The sequence below is a fragment of the Podarcis bocagei genome, assembly GCF_964188305.1.
Source record: "Podarcis bocagei genome assembly, chromosome: 4".
In the NCBI taxonomy this organism is placed as follows: Eukaryota; Metazoa; Chordata; class Lepidosauria; order Squamata; family Lacertidae; genus Podarcis; species Podarcis bocagei.
The window spans coordinates 73,209,895-73,232,584 of record NC_138128.1 but is presented as its reverse complement, the minus strand read 5'-3'; the positions used below and the strand labels follow the sequence as shown (position 1 = coordinate 73,232,584).

General features: G+C 45.9%; 1 protein-coding gene across 2 annotated transcripts in view; it reads right to left on the bottom strand.

The window, feature by feature from the left end:
• Positions 1-22,690, bottom strand: part of UNC5B (unc-5 netrin receptor B) — a 174,371-nt gene that overhangs the window by 19,246 nt on the left and 132,435 nt on the right. Inside the window, exons 3-8 of one of the 2 annotated variants that reach the window (XM_081189579.1) lie at positions 19,213-19,356; positions 15,189-15,292; positions 9,566-9,746; positions 8,531-8,698; positions 7,004-7,168; positions 2,146-2,178 (exon numbers count right to left, since the gene is read on the bottom strand). In XM_081189579.1, the coding sequence (XP_081045705.1) occupies positions 2,146-2,178; positions 7,004-7,168; positions 8,531-8,698; positions 9,566-9,746; positions 15,189-15,292; positions 19,213-19,356 (795 nt within the window). The remainder of the gene's footprint in view (positions 1-2,145; positions 2,179-7,003; positions 7,169-8,530; positions 8,699-9,565; positions 9,747-15,188; positions 15,293-19,212; positions 19,357-22,690) is intronic. The other variant, XM_081189580.1, reaches the window with a different exon arrangement.

The window sequence follows — 22,690 nt, the reverse complement described above, 5'->3', positions numbered from 1 at the left end:
CCCCATTACCGTGCCCTGTTGTCACAGGTTCCTTCTTTCTGAAGGGGACTATGTGGAACTGAATCAAGGTGTTCCCCCCCTTCAAATATTCTTGATTGGTTTTTCAATTTCATACTCCACATACACATATTGTATCACATTTTACATTTATACTTGCTCTTAAGGAGTTGTTGATTTTTTTTAAAAATTGTGATCATATCTGGACTATGGTCAGGGGTCCCTTTACCTTTACCTTTACATGTATGATTGTGTGTGATCCCCTGGGAATTCCTTTCCTGAGGGTACTACCAGAAAAGGCACAAGGAAGAAATAACGGGGAATTTACAGGCTTTGAAGTATCCAATCAGTGCCATTTCCCAATCTATAGGGATTGCTAGAGTAGACAGAGGAATGTTCCATGCCAAGCTTCCATCATTGCTTGCTACAGAAGTAATTTCCCTCCCTCTGACTAGAAGGTGAAATACAACAGCAAGGAATACTGCTAAAATAGTTCAGGGCTTGGGAGGGTTGACTCCCATGCTAATGTTATTTATTAAGGTGTCACCATCAATATGCATGGCACTTCAGAGCAGGAGCAGGAGCAGGAGCAACAGGGAGCCCCAGGGAGCTTGCAGCCTCAAGTTTGACAATGGAAATAAAACAGAAGGGAGGCAACAGGCAAGGGATTTGCGTGACCAAGGCATGGAGACTAAGGTGTTGAGATGCATAGGCTTTGCAAGAATAGTTTTGAAATAGCTTTAGAATTAAAGGGGGGTGGTGAGGTAGGATAGGGCATTCTGGGAGGTCATTGTGGGCATAAGGAGAAGCAAGGGAGACTGAGCAAAGGTCCTTTAAAGCAGCAAGAGAATTTTTAGGTGGCAGAGAACGGCAGAATTGGAAGAGTAGCAATTACTCTGCCACCTTTATCCTCCCTTTATTTGATTTTCAGTCTGCATTACAGAAGATAAGCTATCACTGATGAAGCTAATAAATATTCTGCACTGGATGCTACTCATGCAGAAACAGCTCTGCCTCCTATGCTTCAGGTTCACAGACGTTATCACGTTTTATTGCCATGCAGTGCAGCAACTGATGGCACACTGCCGCAAGGAAAGGGGAGGGATGCGCAACAAGAACACCCCCATCTCTGGCAAAATGAAAACAAAAACAAAACAAAATAACGTCACCGCTATAGCCCTATGTCAAGGAGTTACAGAAACATCAACAAGTTACTTGAGGGTGAGAGAGAAAGAAAGCTGGGAGGGGAAGAACAATGCTTGCACTGAGCAAAAAATGAAAGCAAGGCGTTTCTCTTTCTCGCTCTTGCAGATGGATGAACTATAGCTTTAATTTCCATTGAAACTTTACACTGAATTTAGTCAAGGGAATAACAGGTTTTGGTGGAGTATAGTTTTTGATTTTATACAAAGAACTTTTATACAGAGATCTGATATTTTCATCATCTTCATCATCACCATTATTAATTCATTCCCACGACCCAAAATATTGTGATATCCTAAGGTATACTGGGAGAGCTGTAATAATAGGTCAAGGCAAAACTGAGCAAAACAAAAATAAGAATGGCCTAATATTTATTTTTTTACAGTGGCACGTGGCTGTCAGCCATCCCAGTGCGTTTGCCGCTGCTATCCACAACACTAGAAGCAGGTTTGTTTTACTGGGAGCAATTGGGTAGAAAATGGCCAGCATGTTTTTCATTATATCTCTGTAAACAAAAAGGCTAGAGAGCTTTCTTTAAAAATAGAAAAAAGCAAGCAAGCTGATAGGTTCAGGGAAGGAGTCCAGAACATCACATGCATCTCCTTCCTTCTGGAGGCTACAAAGCTTTATTATTTAAACCAGCACTGAACTAAAAACCACCACAGTATCTTTCCTACTGAATTGGAAATAAACCTGGTTTGATTCTAGTTTCTAAAACAAACCCAGTTTGCTTTTCAAGGTCCACCAGGCCTAACAATGTCTACATTCCCCCTCCCACTGGCTTCAGTTCCCTTGAGGCTGCTAGAGTCACACAGAGATGGTCCTCCAGGAATGTTTTAATAATGAGGTAGGGCAAATGTTCATGTATAGCAGACAAACCCGAACCAAACCAAAAGCTTAAATGTACAACAAATGAAAGAAAATGGCTATGAAATGGAGACTTACGGTGACTTTTGGGCTCGCTTACAAATCTTTTATCTGTCGGGGAAAACAAAGTTCAAAAACAAAGGTTGAAAAATGAGAATGGCAACAATGAAGATGGTAACAAAAGAAAACAAAGGGCAGTTTAGCAGCTCTGGCAAACCAAGGACTTAAGGGTATGGTGAAAACGTAAGCACAATGGAAGAATTTGTACTGAAGTTACATGCAAGACAAAGCTACGTAAACTGCAGTTGGAAGGGAGGAGAAGGAGGCTGGCATATTCACTCCATAAGCAGCACCTCTCAAATATCTGCACTGCTGTATCTGCCCACAGTATCAGGAGAGTGCCTGTGAAATGTAAAACCAACATCATGGTCTGGGATGCTGTGCTAACAGCAAGAGTCCATCTGGTCCAGCGGTCTGTTTCTTAGGATGGTTAGCCAGCTGCCTCCAGCAAGCCTGTAAGCAGGGCACAATGGCGATAGCTGTCTCCTGTGGTTGCTCCCCCCAACCACTGGTATTCATTGCCATACTTCCCATGACCATTGAAGCCCCCCACACTATGTGGCCAGTTGGTATGAACCACCCAACTGCACTACTATTGGTTCTTCACAATATGTGACCCACCAGTCCTCTCAGGCACAATCCTAGAACCAGTGCTTTTTCTGGGGGGACGCATACCCCTAAACATTTTGTGAATCTTTGTACTTTTGTCCATTTACTGTATTTATTTTACCCAATTTGAACTATAAAATGGTGATTTTCTTGAGTCAAAATGAGAGTACCCCTAAACATTTTTTTAGAAAAAAAGCACTGCCTACAACTCATCTGGACAGAAGCAATGAGCTGCCATGTTTCTCAACTGTCCTGTCCTCTGTTAGCAGCAGTTAGTTACCCCAGTCACCACCAAAAACATCCCCTACCCTCCCAATCAACATAAGAAAGTGCTAGAAGAAGCAGTGGCATCTAATTTATTTTCCTGTGGGGGAGCCATGCTTGTCTGTTGCAGTGAAACCCAACAGTGTTGTAGGACGTTAAGGACGAGCACATATATTACGGCGTAAGCCTTGAATGGTGCACTCCAGAGGTCAATGGACTCCAATTCCCATCAGCTCCAACTCCTGACATTGCCTACTGCCAGGAATTATGGGAGTTGTAATCCACCAACACCTGAAAAGCACCATGTTGACTGGCAGAAGCTTTCATGGGCCTGTGTCCACATCATCAGATGAATGAAGTACAGTGCTTTTTTCTTTTCTTTTCTTTTTTAAAAAAAGTTTAGGGGATACTCTCATTTTCCTACTCCTACTGAAATACTGTCCCTCAATGAGGTCAAACTTAGAGTCACAAAATGTTTAGGGGTATACGTACCCCTGCGTCCCCCCAGAAAAAAAGCACTGATGAAGTATATGGTGATCCCAAAGTGGCAGGGACACATATATGGTTGGGATGGTGGAGGAGGAAGAGAGGAATGAGGGAGGCAAAATGCTAAAGAAGAAGAACAGACTAACTCCAATTCATCGTAAAGTTCTTCAAACTTGCTACATGTTGACAGTTCCCCCGCACTGGAAAGGTACTGATCCTTGTTAGGCAATGGGGAGGTACACAGAGCACAGTGTTCCTTGCCTCTTGGTGTGTTGCTGCTTGGTTTTCTTCTCAGTACCATTTGCCTGTTTAAGTGTTAATAGCCAGCAGCAGGCTGCCATGGTGCGCAGTTTGACTGTGCCTGCAAACTGCACCCGACCTCGGCTGTCATGATGCCTTAATTTTTCCCAGCAGTGAGCTTCTCCAGAGCCAGCAGCTACTGGAGGGAGGGGGAGATGCTTTTTCCCTTTTTCAAAAAATAAATTGCGTCTCTGTACAGGACACCCCCTCATCTCTGCTATCTGCCAACATGGATCAATCCAGTGATTCCATTTAAGATGACACACATACATTCTCATGCAGCAGCGGCATGAGGTTAGAATTATAGCATTGGGGGGGGGGGTGAGCAGATTGCGGTGGGAGGACAGAATTCAGGCAGCAATATAAATTCGGGCAAAATAACGAGCCAGGAAGGTATCACAACGGAAATCAACATGACTACAGCAGGTGGCAGCACTGTCACAATTTTTATTTATTTTTTTAAAAAAGCAGGGCTGCTCTTGTAGCAAAGTTTGCTTTTCTGCTCATTAAGGCAATTTATTATGATGCTCTAAAGCAGGCTTCCTCAACCTCAGACCTCCAGATGTTTTGAGACTACAACTCCCAGCATCCCTGACCACTGGTCCTGCTAGCTAGGGATCATGGGAGTTGTAGGCCGAAAACATCTGGAAGGGCGAGTTTGAGGAAGCCTGCTCTAGAGAGATGTAAATACAGCAATTCTCCCCAGCCTTGCCTCAAGTTTAGAGTGAAAGGGTTAAAACCAAACATCTTCTGCCTCCTGCCTTCCTGTGACCACCCAACGAGCTTCAGATACTGGCTGAGCTACTGTGATGTCATGGAATGTTCATGAATGTACAAGCAGACTGGATTGAAGGTGTCGGCAAGAGAATACTGGCAAAGCAACGTGCTTTCCTGAACTGTCAATTATCCTAAAGGGCCGCAGGACAAGAGCTGTATTCTGTTGGCAAAATGACTCAGGCAAAGGTCCTTTGCAGGCTGCAGGACCGTTGAGCTAGAGAGCAGGTCACGTGGGGGTAGGGAAGAGGCTGATTGTTGTCATGCAGAGCCAAGGAAAATTAAATCTGCACTTGCCTAAATATATTTTTCTTCATTATTGCTTCTTGGCTTCTGGGGCTTAGTCCTAGCACTGAAAGTAAATTCTGTAGCCTGAGAGATCTGGATCAAGTTTAAGCCAGGTGTTCATGAAAAGCAAAAATCCCACTGAGATACCATCAGCGCCCATTTCTTTGGGGGATCAAATTGTTGAAGAAAATTCACTGGATTGCTTTCCCCAACACTAAGACAACTGATGGATTTCTGACGGAAATGTCAATGAAATATAGGATTTCTCCCACATTTCAAAGGGAAATGACACTATCCACAATTGCTTTACCCTGCCCACCGTGTTCTCCTTTCTCATATGAAGAGGAGACCCCATTCCTCTTCTCATAGTTTCACTCTTTGAGCTCTACAGGTGGCAGAGGGATTCTGCCATCATGGGTTCTGAATGACAGTTTGTCCACCTTCTTCAGAAGATTCACATTCAAGATTAGGACTCAAACCTCATTAAGGATAGGCTGGCATTTCACCCACTAACCTTACCATACACTTCTCAAAATATTTCTCTTGATCTATCATCTATCTATCTATCTATCTATCTATCTATCTATCTATCTATCTATAAAGGCAGCCAGCAGTTCATACAGATAATCCTTCTACAGTGGTGCCTCGCAGGACGAAATTAATTCATTCTGCGAGTTTTTACATCTTGCGAATTTTTCGTCTTGCGAAGCAGGGTTTTAACGGTATTAGCGGTTTTAAGAAAAAGGAAACAAACTTGCAAGACGTTGCGAAGCAAGCCCATAGGGAAATTTGTCTTGCGAAGCAACTCAAAAAACGAAAAACTCTTTCGTCTTGCGAGTTTTTCGTCTTGCGAGGTACCACTGTAACTGAAATATTCTGCTCTTCTGAATGACCTACATATCCTTTGAGTAATACAGGTGTCTATGTCAATCAGCGGTCTCAAGTCGACTGTTGGCTGGGCAGCAGCACAACTGGAACCCATTCAGGTGGGCTGCAAGGATCTGTAGCCCATTCCTAAGCAGGTGGGCTCAGAAGTAGCTTGCACCTCAGTTGGGTTTGCTCGCCACTATGCCCTAGCATGCTATCTCCATGTACCTCCAAGACTTGAAACCATTTACCTAGAAGGCTGATACCAACCAGAGGCAGAGGCAATGGGATGATCTACACATTACAGAGTGTCAAATGCAGGTTTGCTATGGAGTGTGCACTCAACAGGGAGTGAAAAATAATCACAGTTCTGTGACAAGTGTACCCAGTAGTGCAACAATATGTTTGATCACATCCATACATCTTTGGTACAGAAGAAATATTTAAGAAATAAAGTTTATGGAAGGGAAGTTTTGTGTCTCTTCCTCCTCTCAGCAGCCCCTCTTGGTACTCCCTTCAACATGGTTCAAAAGGGAGCCGCAAGAGAGGCTTTCTGTGGGTCTCAGGTAACCACATTTGGGCAGAGCAGAGAGGAAACTTCCATTCCTTAAATGATCTTAAGTTAACTTAAGTTTCAAATTTCTGAATTTAGGTGACCAGAGAACTTCATTGGAACTGGTAACAGATTTGGGTAAGGAGCTGAAAGGATGCAGTCAGTGTTCTCCCCCTGCCATATATAAGTTGGCAAAAACAAACCCCTGTGTTGCAATGAGAACCAATCACAGAAACAAAGACACAACGAGTAGGCTAATAACTGTTAGAGCATATGCAACAGAATAATGATATCATTCAAAAAGTAGGAATAAATCTATTAGAGTTCATATATACAATTTAACAGACTAGTGGCACAGAAGGTCTTCTGTTAAAACCTTTGAATAACCATTGTGAGATTGACCTTTGATGCCTATCTTGAATACATGGTCTTGACATTCTGCACCACTAGTCTGTTACACCTCTAATAGTAATATATCTAATAGTAATAGTAATATATCGCCTCTAATAGATTTATTCCTACTTTTTGAATGATATCATTACTCTATTATATATGCTCTAACAGTTATTAGCCTATGTGTTGTGTCTTTATTTCTGTGATAACTTGGCAACAGAAGTTTGTCACTGGGTCTTACATGCCCACCTGCAGAGCTTTTTCAGTACAACTGAAAAACCTGCCTCCCTTCTGTCTTCCCTTTCCCCTCTGCTTCTTATTAGGCACAGCAAATCGACTCACTTTGCATACAGAGCCCATCGGTGCAGTTTTTGGAGTCAAGCAGCACTCCGCTGCAGTCTTTGCCTCCGTTCCTGGGCGAAGGGGCTGTGCATTCTCTGCTCCTCCAGTGTGTGCATTCTCTGCTGCAGGCTGACCACTTGCTCCATTCCGTCCAAGCTCCGTCTACTGCATTTCGGGAGGGAAAAGACAGTCAGGGACTAATCCATCACCAGAATCACCACCATAAAGGAAGGAAACTCATTAGAGACCCACTGGCAGAAGGGGTTGGCGGGGGGGGGGCAGGGAGAGAGGAAACAATTTCTTGTAGGACTAGCTTACTAAATCCCGAACAAAAGCAGAATGCTGGGATGCCCTTGTGAAATCACCTACTGGCACCACCGGCCCCAAACCAAAAAGTAAAGTGATACTAGCTGGAAGGCAAGATCTGACTTAAAACACTGCAACCTTCCAACACAGGAAGCTATTCCTCATCGAAAACATGCACTATCTCCCACACGCAAGTGTTTTTACACCAAAATTTTGTTGTATTTTAAGTGCGCCTTAATGTGACGCATACTGATACAAGCAACTATTTTCAGGCGTGCATCTACAGTTAGAATTTCTATGCTGTGTTTTAGCAGTCCTCTGAACAAGCCTGCAATGTAGATCAGTATCATGACCCCCATAATGCAGCCGGTGAGCTGAGGCAAAAGACTGTGGCTTGTTAAAGGTCACCTACCAAAAAAATCAGGTGACATCTTGAAAGCTGTAGGTTCTAACTACTACAGCAGCTTCCTCTTTTTTAAAGCACCACCTGCTTTCTTGCCACAGCTGTCAGTTGTCATCCCAACCAAGCATAAAATGTAATTAAAAAACCCCTAAACTAAATGGAACAGATTTGACTAGCACATGCATTCCCAAATCTGCCTTTCTTAAGGTTCCAGCCTCCCATCATCACATGTATGATTATTACTTTTCTGCTTTCTTTTGAAGTCTAAAAAGAGCAGCCAGACACAAAAGTACATTGAATTCTCACAAAACAACCCGCTTCTTTATTGTTTATCCTGTTTCGTCCCTCCAGGCCGCAAGTGTTAAGAGCATTGTTATTTCCCTCAATTCCTTGCAATAACACATCTTGCTGCTAGCAGATGCTGTGATGTTAGCAGTTCTTCCTGTAAATTATGAGTCTCACTTCAGTTGTGACTCAACATAAATATCATTGCACTATAATGTACACAGAACTTTCGTACAAAACGGAATATTGGATGCCTTTCCCCAAACCCTTAATATTTAAAGGTAGTTCTAAATAAAGAATGAGCTGTTTTAATAAATGACATTTGGAAACTGGTGGATTGTTTTCTAAAGCAGTTATGGCTCCCAAATGCTCTGCTGCCTGGCTCCCGCTGCTTGAGATACTCTAACGCTCTGTACAGGGTACTGAGTCTAAGTCAAATGGCTACAGCAAGCTTTGCCACCAGATTCTGTGCCATACAAACAGAAACAGCTCACTGTGCAGAGTCCAGGAGTGGCTGTCCGAGATGCCCTTACCTGGGCACATAGTGCTGCAGGAGATCTTCTGCAAGGACTGTCCATCGCAAACAGAGCCACCGTTGAGAGGCACAGGATTGGTGCAGGTCCGGGTGCGCTTTTGCCATCCACGACCACAGCGGTTGCTGCATGGGGACCATTCTGACCAAGTAGACCAGCCGCCATTCACTATGAGCAGGGAAGAGAAGCAAAGGATGTTAAAAACCTTGAAAGAGCAGACAAGTGAGGCTATCTCCTCAATACCAACCTAGCTGACTTCTTTCTCCTGTAGCCACTTCTAATGTTACAGCTGCCCACACGAAATATGCTGGGAAACACCCACATTGTGTTGGATTCCTGTGGCAGATGTAACATTCAATAAGTCCTCACCACCATGGCTGTCCCAATCATGCCAGTCTTGCACAGTCTTGGTGGAAGCTGGCACCAGACTGGACACTCTCCATGTGCAGTTACCACAAGAGGGAAGCCCAAATGCTACATCTTCTCCATCACCAATCAATAATAATAAAATATACCTTTGTAAGAACACATCTATTAAGGAATAGCTGCAAAATTGTAACACCTGTGCATCAGAGACTGCACTGGTTGTCAATTAACTGCTCAAGGTGTTAACTATTGGTACTTAAAGCCCTGAACAGCTTGGGGCCTTACAATGAAGCAACCTATAACTTGTAAAAAATCAATCAATCAATTTATGGGGAAACTGCAGAGGTAGGGACTCTTACAACAACAGCAACTTATTATTTATACCCCGCCCATCTGGCTGGGTTTCCCCAGCCACTCTGGGGGGCTTCCAACAAAATATTAATATACAATTGCAAGTGCTATTAAATTCAGTGGGACTTCCCTTTGAACAAACATGGTTAGAGGATCAGGTTGTTATTTGCATTCAGTGCGGATGTTTACATACTGCATGAACCAAGTATTTAATTATACATGCACACATATATATGTTGCAGAAAACTGTGTTCCCATCTTCTCCTTATCCACCATGTGAATAAGCCCCCTAACCTGCCGAAAGCAAAAAGTCTGTACCATAGACAATGACGGTGGCTGTGGTGCTCCTCCGTTTGGCGACAATGTTCTTGGCCACACAGGTGTAGTTGGCAGTGTCAGAAAGTCTGGCTTGCTTGATGATGAGGTTATGGTCAATGGTTATCAAGAAGTTGGTATCTTGGGCAGTGTCAACCACATCATCATTCCTCAGCCACTCCACCTAGAGAGAGCCATGAGGGGAGAAAAACGGGGAGGAAAGGAATAGGGAAAGAAGGTGTTGGGACAGGTAAAAAAAAAAAATGAAGGAAGGAGGAAGAGGGAGCCACTGTTAACTACTGTAACACACACAATACATGCAACATGTGATCTTCATTCCAAAGCCAGATCTATAACATTTTTTAATAAAAAAGTTATAGGCTTCCCCAGCAAGCCATGGGACTTTGTCATCCAGAGCCTGGAATTCTGTAGGATAGCCCTCCAGGGGTGGAGTCAAACTGCAGGAGAATCACAGCGCCTGCTGTGGCCGCAGAGACTGCTAACTCGTAACTGCTGCCTCCTGTGTTGTTTTTGCTGCATTAGCAGCACCGAAGCAACCTCTCCAGGAAGCAAGCCTGGGCAGTGTGTATGGAGGTAGCGGGCTGCCAAGATTACAAGACCCCCCCTCCCACTCTAGGCCTCACTGATGTAGTCCAAAAGAAAGCAGAGCAAAATTTGCCACAGGTACCCATGACAGAAAACTCCATTGGGTTCCTGTGGCATGTATACATTTGCCCACTTGCCTTGCACTGGTACATGCAATATCCTACGTAGAAGTAATACTGAGTAAGCATAAACAGGCCTTATTTATGAAGTATCCTGAATCTTGTGACGTTCAACCCATTTTTTTAAATAATAAACAACCCTGCCTGTCACCCCAGGAGGCCCTAGTACCATAATGCACCTGGGCTTTGCTCATTGTTCGAGAAAGGACAGACTTTCTTACAGATAACCTTTCTATTTTTAATTTTGTTCCCATCTGCCACACCAGCTGGATGTGGAATGGCCCAGTTCAACCACCTCGCTGTTTTGTTAGCAAAAAAAACCACAAGGCCAGACAAATTGCAGATTAATTTCTTACATTTGTATCCTGCCCCAAGTTGCTGAGACCAACAGTTTTAGCCCGGCAACAACTCTGAAAAGTAAGTTACGCTCTGAGAGTGTGAGGCTGAAGGCTTCAAGCCTCGTCCACACAGGCAACAAAGTGAAATGGGAACGAGATGGTAGAATCCTGAAGCGATAGACTAGACTGCACCATTTTGGGCTGAAAGTGGTGTTTTGCCATTTCAGCGAAAAACACAAAACCTTGCACATAGAAAACTAGCTCTGTAGGGGCTGGACTAGGATATGCTAGCATTCCCCCCCACCCCGTTTCTAAAACTTGCCAAACAGGGTTGTTGTTAAAACATATGTGTGCACTCAAAACTAGTACAGTATTTTGCACCTACAGCCTGAAGCAGAAATATCCATTCTGCCTCCTCATTCACCTGCATGCATGGACCAGGCCTCTTGGTCTTCTAGAGGCAGAAACCAGGTGCTACCCTACAGGACACTATGGTCTACCTGCCCTTAGCTTGGATTGACCTGTCTCTCCATCGGCACTCAGTTGCCAGGTATATGCATGTGTGTGCTTAACTGCCTGCACTCCATCCAGACTGAGCATCTTTACACCCCAGGCACCTAACGTTAGCTGCACAGCCATATGATGCTATGTTGGCAGCGGCAGCAGCGTTACCCTGCCACTGCAGTCACTAGTCGCTGGAAGCTTCCTGTGGTAGCAGCAACAGCAGAAAATTTATGTCCCTGGGATGGTGCCACACACCCAAAGAACTGCTCTGGTATGCGTGTTCATAAAGTGCCAGCAGGGAGGTGGCACTGCCCTCTGTTTGAAAGCATGCTGCACAACACTTGCAGAACCAGCAGATTTGGGGGCAGCTGTTTGCCACCACTTCTGTGATGCTCCCCATGGGCTGCCTGAAGATGCAGCCTCACTCTGCCTTGTGACAAGGCTGCGACACCCTGAGAGCCTCACGGAAGGGAGCCAGGGGCTGGTGTTTCCACAAACGCAAGCTAATGTTCCAGCCGTTACACCAGTTGGGCCGTTTACACGGGAAGCACCAGGTCACGGGGTGTCAAAGGCTAAAGATGACCCCTGTGCGAAGCTCTGCCACTGTCAGGGGAATTCCAGGAATGCTGATACGTCCTAATTCTAATTGCTCTCCCCCTCACTGGAAAACAATTCGTTCTGTGTTTTCGTTGCTAAATCCTGCGAGGAGTTAATGGCTGATCAGCCCATGCGGGAGGGAGGGAAGGCTGGGCTGAACAGGTGTTGAGGTTAAGTACATTATTAGGTGTCAGAATAACAGATCCGCTGCCTAAAATAAACACTTCTGCTGAATAATGAAAGCAGACGGCCTTGGTGCGAGGCTATCCATCACGGCCCCAATCCGGCTCCGGGAGCCGACTCATTTACCTCATGCACACTTTTTTTCTCCTGGCTGTAAACTGGCAATCTGCTAAGGTGCCAACACTCCCAGCTGGAATTTTATGGCAGTTGCTTGGAAGAAGCAGGCAGATGTGTGTGTGTGTGTGTTTCTGAGGTGTGCATAGTGGGGAGAGGGTGGCTGGAAGTAACAGCTCCCCGTGATTTATTAATGGGCTGCAATGGGAAAAATTGCATCCTTGCCTACAATTATTCACATTCACGGTGTGCCTTCAGGGAAGGCGCAGATGTGCCCAGCTGTAGGAGGAAGGCAGGAAGTTTCTGGTTACCAACTGCCAGCAAATTTGGAGAGTGGTTGGTTGGTTGGTGGGTGGGTGGGTGGGGGACAGATATCTCAGCAACCAAAATCTATAAAACAAGTCTGCATGTCTGAGTTAGAATAACACCCTAAAATTGAAAAAGGAAAAAAAGCAGGAGACAGATATTTCAGGAGGCTTTTAAACATTTATTCCAGCATCTGTCTTATGGAAAAGTAATACATTTAATGGGAGGGCAGCAATCACCATTGGAGGCAATGCTACAGCCCTAGCTCATGAATCTCAAAGCATTCTGCCAGAACAAGCCTGGTAGGAAAAGATATATATCACTGTCAGGGAAAGTGCTCTAAGTCTCCAGGTGCAATCTCAAACCTGGGTCCTTTTGAGAGCTGGTCTTGCTTAGCAGCCATCTCTTTCCAAGCAGACCATGGACCTCCTGGGCACAAGTATTTATTTGTGACAGCTCCCTGTCACTCTTCCTGCCCCCAAGTAACTTCCCCTGCTTTCTTGCCTAAAGGTTTTGGGTGATTTCAGTTGGCCATTCACCACGTGATTTTATGCATGTTAAGTTGCACAGCATCTTCACCACCATCTAAGAAAACTTGGCAAGAAGGGGCAGGGTGAATTTTTGCCACTCCCTTGATTGTGTCTGATCAGGAGCAGAAGTGTGGTAAAATTCTCCTCACCACCTAATAGGAGGATACAGAGGGATGGCTTATTGAGGGGCTATGTCAGGTGTGGGGAACCCATTTGACCCTCCAGATGTTGCTGAACTCCAGCTCCCATTAGGCCCAGCAAGCATGGCCAATGATTATGGAAGTTGTAGTTCGGCGACACCTGGGTTATGTGTTGATAAATGAACTCACACTTTAGACTCCATTTCAAGATGTACCCACTGTTGTGGCTGCTTCCTCAGTTAGTCTACAGCAACCTTTGTCAACATAGTTCCCCACCCACCCAAATCTTCTGTAGTACAACTCACTGCATCTCTAGATAGCATGGCTGCCCAAACCATCCATGGATCATCAACATCTCTAGATGTTGCCCTTTTGTCTGTTTGAGGGAATATTTGTCCCCATCATTGGTTTGCACCTACAGTTTGTTTGTTTCTTTATTGCATTCTTTCCTGCCCTTCTTCCAAGGAGCTCGGGTCAGCCTTCATAGTTCTCCCCCATATTTCATCCTCAGAACAACCCTCTGAGATATGTTAGCAGAGACAGTTGCCAAGGGTCTCACATTGAGGTTCGTGGCTGTGTAAGGATGCAGGTCTCACCGGCCCTAGTTTGACTGTTTATACAGTCTCTCTCTCTCTCTCTCTCTCTCTCTCTCTCTCTCTCTCTCTCTCTCTCTCTCTCTCTCTCTCTGCTGTGGGCCTGAACTGTAATTGTGTCAGCCAGCTTTCTGCTCTGCTCAGAGAGGCTTGCAGCGTATCTTCTCTCTGCTTGTTGAGCACTGTGATCCGGTTGCGCGTGTTGATGAAGTGGAGGGCCTGATCTGCTGGATGGATGCTTCCACCTTGCAGCGGGAGGTTGGGAACAGGATGATATTTGGGTGCTTTCCAGCTCTGCGTCTATGCCCTAGCCTGATAGCGGTACTGTAAAATAAAATGAGGCTAAGAAGAGTTATCTTCTATGGCTTTTTGCATGAGCAGCCTTATCCTAATGGGTATTAGCAGCATCACACACTAATCCGTGTACTTCTTGGCAGCTCTGGCTATGTGCCCAGTCCACAGCCAGCACCACCAGTTTTGAGGAGATACATGGTGCCAAGCTGAAGCAACCTCTTCAGAAACAAGATTCGTCTGCCTGCCTCACCGCAACCCTCACTGAAGAGATCAGAGCTGTCTACAAGGGCAATTCCTGATCAGAAGCCATGATGAGCAGCAGAAATGCCAGGCCATAGTTGTTGCTATTATGTTTTGGTTTATTTTTTACAAAGCGGAATAAACCTCACTCCACCAAGCTTCCTCCCCTTAGGAGAGACAAATATGTCACCAAAGCCTTGAAAACTGTGTGTAGGGAGTGCAAGCGAGAAGAGAATTGCAGCTGCCTGACCTCCATGTGACATGGATAAAACTGTCCAAAGTAACAGGATATAAGAAATAGGGCCAAAGGCGACACTGAGGTTGGTGGCGACGGGGGTGGTGGTGGTGGTGTAAAACAAATAAATCCAAGCTCAATGGCAGGAGTGCATTGGAAGGGTAAGATTCCTTTCTGCAGCTCAAAAAACCGGCTGACTAATGGAAGCTTAGTATTTTCACAACCAGGCAGTTGAAACAGGTTTGAGAACTCAAGCTTAGGCTTCTTCTGGGACCTGCGTGGGCCCAACTAAAGAACTACAGAAAGCAAAGAAAAATTAAAGCACCTGTTTTCCCCCTAAGGGTGTGGGGGGTGGGGGGTGTCAAAATGGCTAAAGTGTACAGTTCTCTAAATGGGGAACATCCCCAAAAGCCACGTAGCCTGGACAGTGCAACCCTACACAGGCTTACTTGTGTAATGGTACTTTCTTTTGAGTAAACAACGCCCTACGCCTAGGACTGAAGTGTCAGTCTATTTTCTGCTAAGCAGGTACCTACAATGAGCCAAAGTGAAGGGAGACCGTTCACATTTATGGGCAGAGGAAGGAATTAAACAAGTATAGAATGTTCTCTTTCTCAGTGATCTGAGATAAGCCCTGCACATCCCTTGGCACATGGGAAAGTGCTGCATGTGCGCTTTAATAACAGTGATGCTAATCACCACGCAGAAACACAACATGAGCATGCGTCGCCTTGTGGGAATAATCGCAATTCAGTTCCGCAGGCTCCTCCCAGCTGGCGGCTGCTGCCACCAACGCACCCCCCCCCCCAGTGGCCTGCCTTGCTTACCTCGGCTGTTGGCACTCCTTCAGGAGGGCGGCACTGCAGAAGCACTTCGTGATCCAGAGGAACCTCCTTCCCCAAGGGCTCCTGGTCAAAATTCTTCCTCAGGTCTACGAATGGGAAACAAAACAAGCACCAGGCATCAGTCCAGGACTCACTTGCAGAGCTCAGTTGCCTTGTCACACCAGCTGAGAGAGGGCGGCATGTCAAGAGCTCAGCATGAACTTAGGCTGGGTACGCACCAGAGATTTAACGCACATTTTTCTCCCCTGCCCACAACCCTAGGAACTGCAGTTTACACTTTAACAGAGCTACAACTGCAAGCAGTGGCGTAGTGTGGGTTGTCAGCACCCGGGGCAAGGCAAGTAATTTGCGCCCCCTCTGCCCTAGGGGCAGAGAGCTGTGAGTGCCAGCGCGCCCCCCCCAGATGTTGTGCCCGGTGCGGCCAGCCCCCCCTGCACCGCCCACGCTACGCCACTGACTGCAAGCGCCCTTAACCAACTACGGTTCTCAGGCTTCTTTGGTGGGAGAAATCTGCTAAATGAGGTTCCTTATTCAGCAAGGCTGCCAATTCTTACTGAAATGAAGATGTTGAGATTTGTGGGGAAATGCACTGCTTAAAAGGCCTTGTGGCGCCATTCCATTGGTCTCACGGGTTATCTCAATAAGGGTTTTCAGAAGCACTCAGATGATCCCATCGAGGTAGTTAAAGGAGGGATGGACATGCAGAGTTTGTATTTTACACTCACTCAGATATATTTACTTGGTGGTAAGCCACTTCTGCTTCCAAAGATGTATGGGCTTGCAATCAAATGGGTGAAACAGTTGAGAGAGGACAAGGTTTCAGAGCCCTGCATAGCTGCTCTCCATAAAATGTAGGACATGATATTTTTGTGTGTCTGCTCAGGGCCTGCCCTACCATTAGGTGGTGATGAGCTGCTTCAAGCGGTAGAATCTGGGTGGGTGGGTAGCAGTGGTGAAGTGCTGGACAACAGAGTTATGTCTGCTGTACATCATGCCTTCCAATATCTAACTAATCTAACCCAAATGCTGAAGTAGGAGACAACTACAAGTCCAGCTGGCTTTAGTATACGGTGTGCAAAGAGGAGATCACTTTGTGCTTGCTTCAGATGGCAAAATTTCTTGATCTGCCTCTGCCTCTATTAACTCTACTCCCAAACAAAATATCTCAATTCCCTACTATTCCTTCCCCGTGCATTAAAACCTTTGCTAAAATGTTCTGAATTCTGTACATCAACATTAGAGAATGATTGTATCGCTTGCAGCCACAGGGAACAGGAATATATTAGCAATATTAAGCGGCTTTTCTTAATACTTGAATATTGCATCAGTTTCAAAGAACTTTGTGTGCTTAACTAAACTGTATCACGAGTAAACAAGCCCCAGTATTAACCAGTAGGTGGCACTAAAACCCACCTAATTTCTCTCAAGCAGTTTTCACAAACTGTTCCAATGAAAATAAATGCTGTCCAAAGTAATTATTTTTGAGGATGATTACAATGATGACAATAATGATAATTTGCTGTCTTGTTTTATGAACAAGACTTGATCATTGTAGATCTTATCACAGCATGATCTGCTGGAATGAGAAAGTTCACTGGCTAGCATCCCTCAAACAACCACTGCTTCTAGAACTGCATATTGCAAGTTTATAGTGCCTGTTCGCACAAATTTCTAATCCTTGCATTTCTAATCCTTGAGAATACAGTGGTACCCCGCAAGACGAATGCCTCGCAAGACGGAAAACCCGCAAGACGAAAGGGTTTTCTGTTTTGGAGGCGCTTCGCAAGACGAATTTCCCTATGGGCTTGCATCGCAAGACGAAAGCCCATAGGGAAATGCTGGCGGTCGGGAGCAAAGACTTTCGCCCACAGCTGGCCTTCAGAAGAGGACCTCTTCTGAAGGCCGGCGGAGGGCAAAAGTCTTTGCTCCCCCCCGCCTGCCTTCCCCCCGCCTGCCCCGGGCGATCATAAAATGCTGGCGGGCGGGAGCGAAGCGTTCGCTGCCGACCCCCAGCATTTTAAAATCTCCAAGGGACAGCAGAGAAGTCTCTGTCCCGGGGAGATTTTAAAATGCTGGGGGTCGGGAGCGAAGCGCTGCCGACCCCCAGCATTTTAAAATCTCCCCGTGTCCCAGGAAGGTTTTAAAATGCTGGGGGTCGGCAGCCCGACCCCCAGCATTTTAAAATCTTCCCGGGACACGGGGAGATTTTAAAATGCTGTTCCGAAGGGGGGGTGGGGACACCTGCCCCAGCCGCCCCACTTCGGAAAGCTGTTCCGAAGTGGGGAGGGGGGGCGGGGACACCTGCCCCCGCCGCCCCACTTTGGAAAGCTGTTCCGAAGTGGGGAGGGGGGGCGGGGACACCTGCCCCCGCCGCCCCACTTCGGAAAGCTGTTCCGAAGTGGGGAGGGGGGCGGGGACACCTGCCCCCGCCGCCCCACTTCGGAAAGCTGTTCTGAAGTGGGGAGGGGGGGAGGGGACACCTGCCCCCGCCGCCCCACTTCGGAAAGCTGTTCCGAAGTGGGGAGGGGGGGTGGGGACACCTGCCCCAGCCGCCCCACTTCGGAAAGCTGTTCCGAAGTGGGGCGGGGGGCGGGAACACCTTCTGAAGGCGGGCAGGGGGCGAAAGTCTTTGTCCCCCCCTGCCTGCCTTCCCAGGGGCTTTTAAATCGCTCCGGACAGCGGAAAAGTCCTCCGCTGTCCGGGGCGATTTTAAAATGCCGCCCGCCAGCATTTTAAGATCGCCCCGGACAGCGGAGAAGTCCTCCGCTGTCCCAGGGTTTTTAAAAATGCTGGGGGTGGGAAGAAAAGCCCTTGTTCCCCCCCCCAGCCTTCAGAAGAGGTCCGGGGGCAGACTGTCCCCGGACCTGGTCCGAAGGCGGTTTCCCTAGGAACGCATTAATTGATTTTCAATGCATTCCTATGGGAAACCGTGCATCGCAAGACGAAAAAACCGCAAGACGAAGAGACTTGCGGAACGAATTAATTTCGTCTTGCGAGGCACCACTGTACATTTATTTTTATTTTTTTGTAGCATGGGAAGGGAGCCATGTAGAAAATAAAGCCACATATTTTGAAACTAGTGTGGAGTGCCCGGATATATAAGCACTGCATATTTTTTAGAAATAAAAATAACATTGTGCCATTTGTGAGATTGGATGTGCCACACCAAAAAATGGGTGGAGTCAACCCAAAGTCATGTTTAGTCCACCATCTTGATGCAAAATGACACCTGGCATCTGAACATTAACAAAAATTGCCACTCCCACCACGGGTGCCATCATGCCAAAATTGGAGATGATGTATTGAAAAGCAGCCAAATCTATTCTGTGCTGAAAAACAGGGGAAGTCATGCCAAAGGGACATTGCGGTCTGCCAGCTTGATTAAAAATGTCAGTGAGTGTCCAAATGTCAATGAAGAGCACTGCTCCCACCTCAAGAACTCTCGCGTCAAGTTTGGCAATATTTTTCCAAGCAGCATCCGAACATAAAGACAACAAACTTCCCCTGACATCAAAATACCTTGCCTCCATCCTCGATTATTAAACACACAGTAAGGCCTAACCTTTGCCATTCTGATCCCACCGTCAAGGGCTCTCATTTTCTTCCATGAGAATGGGGTCATAAATATATGAACATATGTGAAAAGCCCACTGAAATCCTTAAATCAAACAATCCAATAAACTATGATGAAATGAATTCTCTTTTGTCTTGTTCTGCTCATTAAAACAAATAACCCACAACCCTCACAAAGGAAAATGTAACATAAAATTATCCTTTCCAACAAAGGGTATCCCTCCTTCTTTCTCTTACACACACACTCACCCCAACGTGCCCAAAATGTATAGAACGGCTCACATTTGAGCAAACATGAACTGCTTACAATGTGGCTCTTGGGGGGTATTCTGTCCATCTTTGTCCCTCCATACAAATAGACTAAGTACCTGGGAGAAATGCACAGTATGAAAAATACCTGTATGAAGGAAGGTTAAACACACTCAAGACCTACATGCTATCCTGACGTAAGCTCTTCGGCTTTTGGTGGTCCCAGCAGAGCTCCATGCCACACACTGGCACCAGTAGTCTTCTAAGCCAAAGAGTTCTTCCACTTGCTGACGAGAGACTTCAATCTGGACTTCTCTTACAAGGAGCCCTGGAAGAAGAGAAAACAAGGAGGAGGGTTAATGATGAGAGCCAGGGGGGGATGAGAAGCTAGGACAGTGGACTCTCCCTTCCTTGGAGGTTTCAAAGCAGAGCTTGGATGGCCATGGGCCATGGATGCTTTAGCTGAGATTCTTGCATTGCAGAGGGTTGGACTCGATGACCCTTGGGCCTCTTCTAACTCTATGATTCTATGATATGGGAGGATATAGAAAGAAACGGCTGCATGGAAGTGAGAAATGCATACACAGGGCTGAAGCAAGGGTAGAAGGGGAAATGGTGGTCCTACACACCAGAAAGAAGGCATGGTTGACTATAACATCCATGGTTTCCTCACTACCTATGAAAAGAGCTTCAGCTGATTCCATGCTAGCACTCGTCAAATATCTGAAGAGCTGTCCTGCAGAAAATGAAGCAGATTTCCCCCCTGTTGCTTTCAAGCTCCCCGCCTTGCATGAGACTTGACTTGTGCAATTACATATGGTTGGAATTAGGGTTGAATCACCATCACACAAGTCAAACATGTGTAAGGTGAGGGTTTACCGTAATGTAGAAGGCAGCTCCCTGTCTCTCTTTTGGGCTAGGTAGCAGATTTGGCAGGGTTGCCTCATGCGGCACTTCCTTGGGGTTGTAGGGTTGGAAGCAGAAGGTGTTGGAGCAGAGAGTTGTGTGTCCCCTCTGGCTCTGTGTCCCCTAAGATGGCCTGTTGCCCTCCAGTGGAGGATGCTGACCCACAGCTAGTGTTGAAGTAAGATTCAACTGTCAGTATGGTGGAATGCGAGTTTGGGCGCCATCTTGTCTTTTGCCTCAGGCAACAAAATGTCTTGAGCTGGTCCTGCCTCTTCCAAACAACGACCAAAGATTCAGGAGCCCTTTCTCACTTTTTCATCTTTTACCTCCACCCCAACTGCCCACAGAGTGCTTCTTAAAATTAAGTTTGGAATACCTGCTTTGCTTGAAGGTGGCCCAAGGTTTAATTCCCAGAATCTCTGGTTAGGGGGCTGGGGAAGAGACTTCAATCTCAAACCCTGGAGACCTGCTGCCAGGCCATGTAGACGAGAGTGAGCTAGATGAACCAATGGTCTGACTTCAGTATAAAGCAGATCTCAATGTCCACATATACTTTCTTTAATTGGCTAGGGGGCATGTACAGTCCAGGACAAAAGCCTAATATCTTGATGGGGCGTTGCCCCCCTTTTAAGCTATCTACAGTTGGTACACAGTTTTCTTGGCCCTGCTAGGCCCCATAAGGGGAGGGGGATCTGGTACTTTCATGTTATAGGGAAGATAAACTTCTACCAACCCAAGGGATAAAGTAGGGCAATAATGGTTGCTATGTCTGTCTGTCTCTCTGTCTCTCTGTGTGTTTGTGTGTGAAAAGAGGCAGTTGCAAAAAGAAAGAAGTGGAAGGAGGCGAGAATTTTAGATGATTAAGAACTGAGTACCAACAGGCTGAGCAAATGAAATATGTTTTGAAAGAAGAAGCTCCTCAAGTCATAAGGGAGGCTGTTTCTGGTCAAATGAACTTCCCATCGAGGGCAGAACTCTAGAGTCACCCAAGGGTGATAACTCTGATAGAGCCATTATCAACATTCAGCTGTTTTACGAAAGAGCCGCTATTACTACTGGCTAAGATATACCCCATTACTCCTCCTGTTTTAGTGCAACCTTAATCGCTTCACCGTCACATTAAAAATCACAGCCTCAATTCAGCAAGGCACATAAGCATGTGCTTTAATCTTATTGCCTTAATATAGTAAAACCTCGCTGCCAATTGTCTACAAATGAAGAGCAGAGTGGATTCAGCAGCAGTTGAAGCAACTGCTTCTCTTGCCTTTCCCATTATGACAATTGTATTTCATTTGCTTATAAAACACACACACACACACACACACAAACGGTGGTACTAAAGATATGCAACGTGAACTAAAGATGTTTATGCCCTCAATAAAGATGGCTGCTACTTTAATGAACATGGTAGGTAGAGACAGATAAAGGATTTGAGCCCGTTATGGCTGACATTTCCAACTGCTTTCTGTGGGTCTGGGAAGCTGCCATCTTATTAATAAGAATAGGTCTCAGAAGCCTCTTTCTTTATACTTTAAGGCATCTGCTCAAATTCTAAACTACCAGGACTGACCCGTTCTATAAATAAATGGTATATTTGCACCATGACCTTCAAATCACTTCTGTTTTTCAAACCCAAACTTAATTACCTGTAGTGGTCATAAGCTGAAGGGTGACCATGCTTCAATTGTTATATCCACGGACAAAGTTTGTTTACCACAAACCCTTTCTGGTGCTCTTCCCTGGTTTTCTCACCAAAGAATATTGCAAATTGTAGCCTGCATGCATTAGTCTGTTCAGAGATCACTGAACACTCCTCACTGAATTCCCCGGGAAGAGGGCATGTCTGTTATAGCCTGGTGCTGCTACTGAGAATCAACTTCTGGAGATCTGGACCTCTTCACCAAACTACAATTCCCAGAATTCTCTTGAAAGACAAGATTGCTTGTTAAACCCATTTAAATCTGCAGCATATATTCATAGTGTTCTCTCATTCTCTTCTTAGACTCAGCAACTAGCCCAAGTCCCAGCTTTTGGAAGAAAGTACTTGGGAAGCCTTTACCTTTACCTTGGGAAGCCTGGGTTCAAATCCCCATTCAGTCATGAAGTTCACTGGGTGATGTGGGATCAGTCACTATAGGGTTGTTGTGAGGATAAAATGGGAGTAGGGAAACCATGTATGTCATCTTGGAGGAACAGCTGGGCACAAATGTAATGAATGATGGAGGGGGAAACAGATTTATGGGCAGGGGTAGAGGCAGGCAGGCAGTGGATAGGAAGTGGATCCTCAGAGGAAGCAAATAATAGTTAGGTAAGCTGAGAATGTGAGCAGCATGGGAAAGATACAGACAATCGTTACTCATCTAGGCCATCCACTGCCAGTCCTGCAGCTTATATGCCTCCCACATTGTTTTTTGACCTCTCTGGGATGCAAGCCTGGGCAGTGCATATGGAGGTCGTGGGCTGCCCAAACGACAAGACCTTGTTGATGTGGTCCAAAGGAAAGCAGAGTGATATGTCTGGCACCAGCTTGGCTGTAGGAGTTGCCAGAAGGAGGCATACAAAGTGCCACCCAACCATCTTAGGGATGCCGCCAGCTCTTCAACTGGAGAGTGGCAAATGGGTCAGTTTCAACTGATCTCTGACAAGAACACACTCTTGTGTGCTATTTGCACTAATAACGCATGCGTTTTTATTCATGCTTTGTCCTAATAGATGCATTTCTGTACACATTGCTTGGCTGGAGAACTGTGTTGCAA